At 38.4% G+C, this 12,948-nt stretch overlaps 1 protein-coding gene across 6 annotated transcripts in view; it reads left to right on the top strand.

Annotated features, from left to right (window-relative positions):
* RGS7 (regulator of G protein signaling 7) overlaps nucleotides 1-12,948 on the top strand; it is a 439,185-nt gene that overhangs the window by 370,687 nt on the left and 55,550 nt on the right. For all 6 annotated transcript variants that reach the window (XM_074316786.1, XM_074316787.1, XM_019746833.2 and 3 more), the window contains 3 exons: nucleotides 3,979-4,043; nucleotides 4,992-5,068; nucleotides 5,174-5,255. In XM_074316786.1, coding sequence (XP_074172887.1) covers nucleotides 3,979-4,043; nucleotides 4,992-5,068; nucleotides 5,174-5,255 — 224 coding nt within the window. The remainder of the gene's footprint in view (nucleotides 1-3,978; nucleotides 4,044-4,991; nucleotides 5,069-5,173; nucleotides 5,256-12,948) is intronic.

Here is a 12,948-nt window from a genome sequence, read left to right as displayed (position 1 = left end):
CATCAATCCTGTGAATCTTCTGCCCAGATGGGCTTTCCTGGCACCTGAGGAGATTGAGTTCTCAGGAAAATAGAATTAATAGGTAGTTGTATTGTAGTTAGGTAAGATGATATACTCTCTTCTCTTCTAGTGACTAAACGATTGATGGCAGGCCCTGAAGAAGTGATGCAAAGAAGATGCCAAGAAACCTTCAGTTCACATTAATAGATTCTTTCACTTGAGAGTAGAATATAGAAGTAATTGAATGTGCTAACAATGATTTCCTCTCCATGCAATTCCTTTTTACAAAATGGTGTTATATGTACATCTGGATGTATAAGTTTATTTGATGTCTTTTTAACAACAATTGTTTTATTTTTCAATGAGAGTTGACATACATTATTATTTTCTGGTGTACAACATAGTTATTAGACATTTATATAACTTACAAGGTGATCACCATGATAAGTCTAGTACCCATCTGAAACCATATATGGTTATTATAATATTATTGACTATATTACTTATGTTGTGCTTTACATTCCTATGACTATTTTGTAGCTACCAATCTGTACTTAATCCCTTCTCCTTTTACACCCATCACCCCAACCCACCTCCCATCTGGCAACCATCAAAATGTTCTCTGTATCTATGAGTTTGTTTCTGTTTTGTTTGTTCATTTATTTTTTTCTTTAGATTCCACATATAAGTGAAATAAGATCACACTTGTCTTTCACTGTCTGACTTATTCCACTCAGCATAAGACCCTCTAGGTCCACCCATGTTTCTGCAGATGGCAAGACTTTTTATGCCCGAGTATTATTCCATTGTATATATGTACCACCTCTACTTTATCCATCCATTGGTGGATGCTCAGGTTGTCTCCATATCTTGGCAATTGTAAATAATGCTGCAATGAACATATGGTGTCCCTTCAAAATAGCATTTTGGGTTTCTTCAGATAAAAATCCAGTAGTGGGATTACTGGATCCTTCTTTGTCTCTTGTTGTAGCCTTTGTTTTAAAGTCTAGTTTATCTGGTATAAGTATTGCTACACCAGCTTTTTAATTTTTTGTTTCCATTTTCATGAAATGTCTTTTTCCGTCCGTTTACTTTCAGTCTGTGTGTATCTTTCAATCTGAAGCAAGTCCTTTGTAAGCAGCATATGTAAGGGTCTTGTTTTCTTATCCATTCAGCCACTCTGTCTTTTGAATGGTGCATTTAATTCATTTACATTGAAAGTAATTGTTGATAGATATGTAGTTACTGGCATTTCATTATTCATGTTTTTTCTTCTTCTTTTTAAAGAAGTCCCTCTAACAGTCCTTGTAATACTGGTTTGGTGTTGATGAACTTCTTTAATTTTTTCTTGACTGGGAAGCTCTTTATCTGTCCTTGATTCTAAATGATGGCTTTGCTAGGTAGAGTAATCTTGGTTGTAGGTTGTTGCTTTTCATCACTTTGAATATTTTGTGCCAGTCCCTTCTGGCCTGCAATGTTTCTGTTGAGAAATCAGCTGACAATCTTATGCAAGCTCCCTTTTAGCTAACTGACTGCTTTTCTCTTGCTGCTTTTAAGCTTCTCTCTTTGTCTTTAAACTTTGGCATTTTAATTATGATGTGTCTCGGTGTGGGGTCTTTGGGTTCATCTTCTTCTGGAGTTTCTACAGTTCCTGAGCTTGTATGTCTATTTCCTTCACCAGGTGAGGGAAGTTTTGTGTCATTATTTCTTCAAATAGTCTGTCAGTTCTCTGCTCACTGTCTTCTCCTTCTGGGACCCCAATGATGCGAATGTTGTTATACTTGATGCTTTCCCAGAGGTCTCTTAAACTGTCCTCATTTGTTTTGGATTCCTTTTTTTTTCTTGCTGTTCTGATTGTACCTTAACTTTTAAATTACTGATTTGATCCTCTTCTTCATCTAATATACTATTGATTCTCGCTAACATATTCTTTATTTTAGTTACTGTATTCTTCATTTCTGACTGGTGCTTTTCTATGTTTTCTATCTTTGTTTTTATTTTTAAATCTCTTTGTTGAAGTTCTTATTGAGTTCATCTACTCTACCCCTGAGTTCATTGAGCATCCTTATAACCAATGTTTTGAACTCTGTCTGGTTGATTTTTGTCTCCATTTTGTTTACTTCTTTTCCTGAAGCTTTGTTCTGTCCTTTCATTTGGGAAATGCTTCTTTGTCTCCCCAATTTGACTGTCTTCCTGTGTTTATTTCTATGTATTATATGGAGCTTCAATGTTTCCCAGTCTTAATAGCATGATCTTATGCAATAACTGTCCTGTGGGACCCAGCGGCGCAGTCTCCCTGCTCATCTGAGTTGGGTGCTTCAGGAGTGTCCGTTGTATGTGTTGTGTGTGCCCTCCTATTGTGCGCCCTCCAGCCTTGGCTGCTGTTTGCAAATAAAATGGAAGGATTGACTCTCGGGCTGATTGGTTTTGAGGACTGACCATGACTACAGTGGAGGAGCTATTGTGCAGGGACTGACCTTACAGAACAAGATTCACTTTAGCAGGGCTCTGGTGCCTTTCCAGTCTATCCTTTGGTTGTGTCACCCACAGAGGCAGCTGGGTGGTGCTTAGTCCAAAGCTGGCCACTGGGCAGGCTGGCGCTGGTGCTTCCTGGGAGGGGCCCCAATGCAGGCCAAGTTTAGCCACAGCCTGTGCCCTGCCCTGGGCCACCTGGCATGAGCCACATAGCAATCCACAGATGTCAGCCACCCATGCTGGGCTAGGAGGTTCCTAGGAGAGGCCAAGCTAAAAATCGAGGCTGGCTGCCTCGAATGCTGGGCCTGGGGCTGCTCAACAAGAGATGTGGTGCCCGCTGAGACCAGATGCCTCTTGTTTGGGTTTTGTGAACCTTTGAGAGATTTTAGAATGGTCCTCAGCATGAGCCAAGACAGGCCATTTGTTTGGAAAAGCTACTGGAAGCAGCTTGGGTGGGCCTGCAGTGGATAGGTAACATTCTTTCAGTATCACCGGGAAAAGCACACATATTAGCCAGGTTGATGGAGACTCAGATATGGCAGCCGCCTGCATCTATAGACTGGGAGGGCTCAACAAAGAAACAATGGATTCTTCCAGCACTTCTGTCTGGGAGGAAGCTGCCCCTCCAGTACTTGCCTTGAAGCCAGACAATTCAGATCCTCTCATATATCCCTTGCACCTTTTAAGCAGCTACTCTAGCACTAGAGCTCAGGGCGAGTGATTCCATCAGTGAGTGACTCTGTATGCAGGCCCTTTAAGAAGAGCGCCTGGGACTACAACTGCCGTCCTTCTCACTCATCCACAATCTCTGGGTTTTCACAGCCAGAAGTTGTGGGGACTTGTCTTTCTGGCACTGGAATCCCTGGCTGGAGACCCTGGTTTGGGGCTGGGGCCCAATGCTCCTGAGAGGGGACCTCTGCAGCCAAGATATCCCTCCCAATTTTTAACCACCACATGCAGGTGTGGGACCAGCCTGTTCCATGTCTTCACCCCTAGCAGTCTCAACGTGGCTTCTTCTGTGTATCTGTAGTTGTAGGGCTTCTGTTCAGATAGACTTCATGTGATTCTCAATGATGGTTGTTCTGTAGTTTAGTTGTAATTTTGTTGTGGCCCTAAGAGGAGGCAAGCACAGCATGTACCTAATCCACCATCTTCACTGGAAAACTCATCTGATGTCTTATTTAAAAACGTTTATTTTTTTCTCCTTATTTTTGAAGGAAGCTAAAATTGTGACAATTATTAAATAAAAATAAAGAAATGGTTCCCAAGTTTCTAAGCATGCTTAATTATTTATAGCACCATAAATACCACTATGTAACAGTAATAACATTACTAATTATTTATTTTTGTCTAAAAAAGGTAAATAAAGAAAATTACAACTTCAACTTGGGAAAAACAGTGACAAAGACCAATATGTCTTGATTTGTAATGCTATATTTTTATTTTTATGCCTCACTGTTAATAAGTTGGCAAGAAATTATTGTTTTTGTTTTTTCCTTTCAGCGGTTTACCTCTGCAAGAGAACAATGCAGAACAAGGCCAGGCTGGAGCTAGCAGACTATGAAGCTGTAAGTATTAGGACTTTCTGGTGAACAAAGTCTTAAGATGAACAGGAATAAGGCCCATGGTCATTTCTGGGTGCTCTATTAACTTTCTATATTCGTGAGTTTAAGGATCAGATTTCCAAGGGATCAGGTAGCATAATGATGTAGTAAATCTCTGACAGAATTGTACACTTGAAACCTATGTAACTTTACTAACTATTGTCACCCCAATAAACTTTAATTTAAAAAAAAATCTCTGCTTGCTTGCTTTCATCATTCTCATTGAGGATGGTGAAATTCTAAATATACAAACTCAGACTAGAAGGGCGAAGCATATCTTATTTGCAAAAATTAACTTAAGTGTAAACACTTTAGATATATACTTACATATAGTGGAGATATACAAACTGAGAGAATTAAAGAACACTTATACTGGCAAAATTTTGCAAAGGTTCCAGGTTGGTCACCGTCAGCAGATAAAATTAATCTGATGTAATTTGTTCAGATAATTGCTGTGTTGTGATTTGCTGAATTTGAAACCCTGTCTACAAATGGGTAGTAGGCTGCCAAGAGTTCACATTATTGTCAAGAATTGGATAAACTGATTGAATCAGAGTAGAAACACGTTACTTTCCTCTTCCTCAGGGAAGTGGGCACAGGAAAATCCAGTGGATTATTCTTGAGCACTTTTTTAATAAAACGTAATTTTAGTATTTTGGACTTTTAGTTGTGTGCCCTACAGTCACTTATTCATAAAAATTACCTTTGTAATAGAATTCTCTGTTTTCTCTATGTCTATTAATATGAAGATTGTCTGCATCCGTGAACATGACTTATCACTGAGAACCAGAGTATACTTCCTACTTTGGAAATTCTGTATTTGTTTTCTTGATAAAAACATATGGTAGATAAACTAGAAGGGAGTAGTGAGGATGAACGCAAGAATGTCTTCACCTATGGTTGATTTTTCAGGAGAGCCTGGCCAGACTGCAGAGAGCATTTGCCCGGAAGTGGGAGTTCATTTTCATGCAAGCAGAAGCACAAGCAAAGTGAGTCCTTGTGAGTCTTTTGGAAGATCTGTTCAAGTTTTGGCCTTGTTTTCACAGAGGCACTACAATTAACACTACTTATTATTCTTCGTTACAATGTGACAGAGTGGACAAGAAGAGAGACAAGATTGAAAGGAAGATCCTTGATAGCCAAGAGAGGGCTTTCTGGGACGTGCACCGACCTGTGGTAAGCAAACGTGCCAACGTGGTCTCGAATTCATAATCTCAGCTTTGGAAAGTGAGGGATGCCCTGAGGAAGTAAGAGGAGAATGTGGTAACCCTTTCATTTTTCCCAAAGCCCTGGTTAATTAATTAAGAAAAGATTGCCACTTTTGTGTATGACGATCAGAATTCAGTACTGTAATATTTAATTCATAAAACCATGACTTCACTTGCTTACTCACTCTCAGCATTTGAGATACTTGATACTTTTATACACTTGAAAGAAGACTGGGATAAACAAGTTTTGCATGGCTTACTATGTACATTTTTCTGTATTTATAATAAAAGTATCAGTCAAAATGTTCCTCCCCTAATTTTTCTTTTTAAAAACCTATTAACAACCTGCTTTGGATGTCAGCTTTCATAGATAAGCATTTTAGATGGCTCAGACTCAATCAGTTTGTACATTTAATGATGTAACTGGTCATTGGCTCGACATGCAATAACGTAACTTAGCTGGTTTTCATGCACAACGGTGTTCGACCATGTGTCTTAGTGTAGCAAATAATGAATGACCTTGAGTAATACCAGAAAACTTTGTGTGAGGAATTAAACAATGAGCGTGCATAAGAAAGCATGTCTAATCTCCTATGTTTCTTTCTATTTTGACACTGTGTCTTCATCTTCTATATATTTCTTTACACAGTCAAGGCATTAGAGAATAATATTTACATAGGTATTATAGGAATAAATAACAGTTGCACAGCATCAGACAAATCAAGATTGAGGAGAATACCTTAAAATTGTTCTCTCAACTACCTTCAGGTTCTGAGACCAAAATACATCTGTCTTTCAAAAGTTTGTTTTCATATATACGTATTTCAGTTTCAGATAGCAATGTAATTGTTTGATTCTTTTATTGAGTTTTTCCCTCTTTTGAATTTGTAAAAGATTAGAATTGAGATTTAACTGGCTTTCCTACTCAAAATTCAGCTTCAGTTTTATTGCAAACGGTGAAAAGGGATTATGTAAGTATTGCAAGGATATGAAGTAGGACTTTTGCTTGTTTGTTTGTTTAAAGCAATCTCCAGAAATTGGTCAATATATTGTCTCCATGTTTATCCACTTTTTGCCCCCACACCTCTGGCGGCCCATCTCCAGCCTCCTGGTTTGATGGCCTTCATTCTCCTGGCAACCTAAGCAAACTCACTTCATGCCAGCTCCCCTGCGCTGCCCACATCCATTCCATTGCACACACCCATGCTCTCAGAGCGTGTACAGTAAGTCCTCATTTAACGTCATTGATAGGTTCTGTGACTTTAAGCAAGTCAATGTATGACAAAGCCAATTTTACCCTAGTCGAATTGGTAGAAACAAGCATTGGGTTCCTAGGGCACCTCCTCAATGTCATCATGAAATGGTGTTGAACAAACGATGTTATTGAAGCATCTCCTGTAAGATTGCTCCCACCTCAGGACACTCCCCTGCTCTATTGCCTAAGAATTTCTCAGCCAGTGTCTTGCTCTCCATGTGCCCTGCTAGGGAAGGATCTGTTCACAGTTGTGTTTGCTCTGACCACTGAGAGTCAGGCTCTCATCCTCCGTGCCTCCTCACAGCAAGGAGTACACACGAGTGCTCTCCCAGGGGATCCCTGCTGCATCCCTCGCTAGGCCTCTGACTAGGAAGTTATCCCACCTGGAGGCAGAAAGCACCCTGAAGCCATTGGCTGCATCTCCCTGATTCAACTGTAGATACTTAAGAATGAAATGGGCGTGTTTATGCCATACTTGGTCATCGCTTCTTCTCTAAAGGCAAAAAATAACAGAGCTTCACGTTTTCTGTGTGTCTCTGAGATGGCACTCACCTACCCTCATCCAACACTACCTTTAACTAATTTTGTTCTTACATTACAACTTTGTGTCCCATTGGCCTTTTAAAAAAAAAAGTTAACCATTTTGTAGTGACCCCAAGTGCATGTGATGTGCTGATACTTGTCTACAGGTCACATCAGCCATCCAGGCGCTGCCTTGTGTCTTGTTTTTAGGGTTCTGGACCCTTAGTGAGGGTTAATTTACAAAGATGATGCAGGCAGGAACGTTAGCAGAAATTCACTCCTAAATTAGCTGTTATTGGCTGTTTCCTCAGCAAATTTCATAAGCTATCTCTCTCTTCATTGGCTATAATATTAACTAAGCAATGACAAGAAGAGCTCTCTGCAATAAATACTCCTCAAAAAAAAAAAGTGGTAGCAAGAGAAACAATATGTGATAATTTCTGAAGATGGTTACACTTCTGTGCTTATCCCTAGAAATTAATTCTGCAGCTATTGTCACGAACCCTAAGTCCATATATTTAGAGCTGAAATCTTGTATCTCATAGTTGAAGTTTTACAGCTATTCCTATAGCTGACTTTCTGCCGGTTCTGACTGTGGCAGAACCTTGTGTAGTCATCTTGTAAAATTTAAATGTCTTCCAAACAGGATCAGTGAAACCAAATTTTGCATACTGGCACCAAAATGTTTTCACCTGAGCAACCTAAAATCCTAGAATACCTATGTGTAGGAAAATACCAGACAAGCTCTCTGAGAGATTTAATCCAGGATTTGTGGGGCCTACCATTGCACATCACACCTCAGTATATGGGAGACTGTCCAGTGTGTCCTTTTCCATTTATAATCATGTTGGCCAATGACCCAGCAACCAAAGGGAATGAATGGAGAGACCTGTGGCAGAGTGGGAAGTACAGGAACCTTGGAGTCAGGTAGACACGAGTCCATCATTTACTGTGTTTCTCCGAAAATAAGACCGGGTCTTACATTAAGTTTGCTCCATTAAGGTTTATTTTCAGGGGATGTCTTATTTTTTCATGTACAAAAATCTGCATTTATTCAATTACCGTCATGACATCTTCTGGAACATCGTCATAATGTACTAAATGTGTCCATCTGGCTGAGATCTTACCTGGGGCTTATTTTCAGGGTAGGTCATATTTTCAAGGAAACATGGTATTAGGCCCATCTTGGAAAATTATTTACCTTTTCTGAGACTTGGAAGCCTCATTATAAGGTGGAAATATACCTACCTTGCAATGTCGATGTGAATATTAAACGAGGTCATATTAAAGATAGCTGGCATATCATTGGACCTGTGGAAGACAATAAATATTCAAATTCCTTTGTGAGGTGATGCAGAGAGGAACATGAAAAAGGATAGCACAAGCAGAACTGAGCAGCAGTCTGTCATGCGAACACAATACCTCTACATCGTCATTTTCACCAATGTCCACCCATCTAACAGAATACGATCAAGGAGAATCAGACCTTCCCTTTAGTTCCTAGGTCCCAACCAAAATCCTTTCTGAGACCACTCCCCTAGCAGTCTCCTTCCCCTTCACCCTCATCATTCCCTTTGCATATACAATACATGACGTGGGCTGACCTTGACATCACGCTGAGGTTCTCATGATGGTGTTGACTGCGTCTCACCTTCTACTATGGATATGTTTTCCTCACCCCTGGTCCACATGGTGGTTGCTGCTCATTGACAGCAGTTATGGATGTTGAGGCAGCTAATCTCTGGGCTCTCTCTCTTAGTATCTATCACTTGTTTTTGAACTCTTTGTTTCCCTTACACTTCCATGTTTATTCCGGCCTTTCTTCAGTCTCCTAGATTTAGTCAATACAAGAATTACAACAACGTGGGCTTCCTTCATGTTTATTGTCCAGTGTACCTGGAATGAGTCTGATTTTGTTAACTTTCCTTTTCAAGGGATTATTTCCTACCCATTTGTGGAACTTCTTGAACTGTATGGGGTGTAGCCTTTGTCCCCCAAATTTTAATTTAAGTGTGGCAGTACTGTAGCCATCTGCCACTGCAACAACTAATCACTATTTCTATCAAAAGCCGTATCTAACCTCATGAAACAGAGCAAACCTCAGCATGTCACCCTACCTACAATATGTATCATCACGTAATAATGCCATTAAATCTGTATCCGTATGTGCCAGGCACTCTACTAAGTCAGAGCATAAAAAGCCTATTAAAACACAGTCCTTGATTTCTAAAACTTACGTCCAGTAAAAGCATTTTATGAACATCATCACTAACCCAGATAAGTATGACTGCACCACCTGTTTTCTGGGGCAAAATACAAATGCTCACGGTATGAGTTCTGACAATTAAGTTCTCAAACTTGTTGCAATGATGTTGCTAACCTTTTTTTGATATCAGAGGGATTACTCATTATGAATTTGTACCAACTGGACAAACAGTTAACCAAGTTTACTATTTGGAAGTGCTGAAAAGTCTGCGTGAAAAAGTTAGATGAAAACGACCTGAACTTTTCGCCAACAATTCATGGCTCTTGCAGCACGACAATGCACCAGCTCACACGGCACTGTCTGTGAGGGAGTTTTTAGCCAGGAAACAAATAACTGAATTGGAACACCCTCCCTCTCAGCTGATCTGGCCCCCAATGACTTCTTTCTTTACCCAAAGTTAAAAGAAATATTGAAAGGAAGACATTGTGATGACATTCAGGATATCAAGGTAATATGATGGACAACTCTGATGGCTATTCCAGAAAGAGTTCCAGAATTGCTTTGAAGGGTGGACTAGGTGCCGGTGTTGGTGCATAGCTTCCCAAGGGGAGTTCTTTGAAGGTGATCGTAATGATATTCAGCAATGAGTATGCAGTATGCAGTGCTTTTCTAGGATGAGTTCGCAAGCTTAATTGTCAGACCTTCATATTGACATAACTTGCCCATCAACACACAGCCAGCAGTGGCACAGCCAGGCCTGGAACCAATGTATATCCTACCGTATAGTCTAATTCACTAAGGAAGGGGGGGGGGGTAGTGTGGCTCCAGTCAAATAAAATAGCCACAGCAAAAATAAAATCCTAACTATATGCATCCATCTGCAAAAAGAAGGGGTAAATAGACAGCAATATTCCACATGTGATATAGCTATGTTTCTAGTGTTGTATTATAGATACATTTTACTTGTGTATTTTACTCATGGATTTGAATATGTTTCTTTAATTTCTTTTGCTGTTTTCAAAAACCCAGAGTTCAGGGCATTTTTCAGATATTGTAGGCCGTGCATCCCTGATCTAGGGGAACCCAACTACCACATGCAGATCACCCCAGTCAGGGATGGTACACAATATGCACAATAAAGGTCAAATTCCAACAGTGTTGCCCTAATAAATACTATCTCTTATACTCGGATAGAATAATCTTGTGCCACTTATGTGCTTTTTACTTAAGAAGCATCTAAAAGTTTTATAAAGAAATAAATATATATCTAATTTACATAAATTATTAGTACATGAAAGAAATCAGAAAAAGCACCATTATTTTTATTTTGGTTTTGAAAAAAACTAATTATAAAAATAAGAACTAACCCACTAAAAGTTTTAAACTCTAGAAATTGATATTCCCCTTAACATTAAAAGTTCTTTATTTGTTAAGGGGAATATCTATCTATATCTATATATATTTATTTATTTATTTATTTTTTGCCAAACCCAGAAAACGGAGTTATCCTAACAGTACTATTTGTTGAATATTTATTTAATTTTATTTTTTTCTTATACACTCCTACTATTAAACCTTTCCAAAAAAAAAAAAGAAAAGAGAACAGTTAATCCTTATAAAGCTTTTATTAACTTAAGTAAAAGTATGTTACATTTTGTTTGGTTTGCTTTGATTTGATCTGGTTTGATTCTGTCATTTATTTAATCAAAAATAGGTTAAAACTAGCCAGAAATGTAGCGGGGGAAAGGAAATTTCAAAAAGCAACTGAGAATCTTTATACTTTAAAAGATTTTAATATAAAATATTACATGATGTGAATTTATGCTTAGAGCTGTAGAAAAATATGTAATATGATTTTTGCTTTTTAAAAACCACGAGCTCACTTAAAGCAGTATAATCGTTCTATTGCACACACTATCTTTATGAAGTAAATTGAGCTTCTCTAAGCATGTTCAGGGAGCAGGCGAGTCATAATTTTGAGGCTCTCAGTTGTCAAGGACTTCAGGTAGAATTGCCAAAAACTACTCAAGAAAATAATGGGAGCAATACACTAAATTGTAGTAAATGTCAATAATAATTTGGGGTTGGGTTGATTTGTGTATTTAATGTTTCAGTATTTTTATGAAGCCTCTTCCAAGGCTAATGCATTAATTGGCCTTGTATTAATATAAAACTAACTTATATTAATAGAGTTTTACTAGTTAAGTTGAAGTAAAATTTTTGCTATCACAGTGCTAAAGGGTCTCAAATTTGGAGTTTTGTGCCCAGTTCTAAAAACTGTATTTTTTAAATGTGACTGAACCTTAGTTATGAGTCAAACAGTGAAGGGACAAAGTCACAAACAAAAATGACAACAAAAATTTGTGAAATTATTAAAGAGATTAGTGATGCTGAAGATGAGAGGTCCCATGGAAAGGTATCTTCATATTTTGAGATGTTATTAGGTAAAGTTGGAATGAGTCTCATTCTTATGAGAGCTGACAATTAAGTTCACGAACTCATCCTAGAAAAAGTGCTACACACCTCATTGCTGAATATCACTATGGTCATCTTCGAAGTACTCCCCTTGGGAAGCTATGCACTGATACGAGCACCTAGTCCACCCCTCAAAGCAATTTTGCAACTCTTTCTGGAGTGGCCATCAGAGCTGTTGTAATATTACCCTTGATGTCCTGAATGTCATTTCAATATTTCCTTGCTCTTCGGGTAAAGAAAGAAGTCATTGGGGGCCAGATCAGGTGAGTAGGAAGGGTGTTCCAATATAGTTATTTATTTCCTGGCTAAAAACTCCCTCACAGACAGTACTGTGTGAGCTGGTACATTGTTGTGATTCAAGCCATGAATTGTTGGCGAAAAGTTCAGGTCCTTTTCATCTAACTTTTTCACACAGCCTTTTCAGCACTTCCAAATAATAAACTAGGTTAACTATTTGTCCAGTTGGTACAAATTCATAATGAATAATTCCTCTGATATCAGAAAAAGTTAGCAACATCGTTGCAATAAGTTCACGAATTTGTCTCACCTCGTATCCACAAGATAAGATATTATATAACCATTCAAAATGAGTGTTTCAAAGAACTTTAAAGATATGGAGAAAAACTATGCTGAAATATGAAATGAAATTCTCTGCATATAAAGTTACATGTACAATGATACCAATTTTGTTTAAAAAATGTGGGGACTGTAGTCAATAATATTGTGATAACTTTGCACGGTGACAGGTGGTTATTAAACTTAGTGTGAGGATCCCATCCTAAGGTCTATAAATGTCAACTCACTATACATATACCTGAAACTAATACAATATTGTATGCCAACCGTACTTTAGTAAAGAATAAGAAATATAGATACCTAGAGAAACAATTAGGAGAGGATATGCCAAATGTTGATTATAATTATTCTGGGATATTTGCTACCATAGATAATTTTAATTTTCTACAACGAGTTTGCTTGACACCTATACTCTGAAAAAGTATACACTATAAAATATTCTTAGAATTATTAGACTGACCCATAACGTCCGGGCCAAGGGAAGTCAGGTTTCTGCCATGCTTTGAAATAGTGAGAACACAACCTGGAGTATGTATGGTATCTCACCTGTGGCACTGCATTCAGGGGCTATTAAAATGCTGCCATCTTTTCAGCAGAATGAGCAGAATAATGTGTGTGGCGTGGAGA

The sequence above is a fragment of the Rhinolophus sinicus genome, linkage group LG12, assembly GCF_036562045.2.
Source record: "Rhinolophus sinicus isolate RSC01 linkage group LG12, ASM3656204v1, whole genome shotgun sequence".
NCBI classification, from domain to species: Eukaryota; Metazoa; Chordata; class Mammalia; order Chiroptera; family Rhinolophidae; genus Rhinolophus; species Rhinolophus sinicus.
Note: the sequence above shows the minus strand (reverse complement) of the source record. Positions and strands in the feature narration are given on the sequence as shown.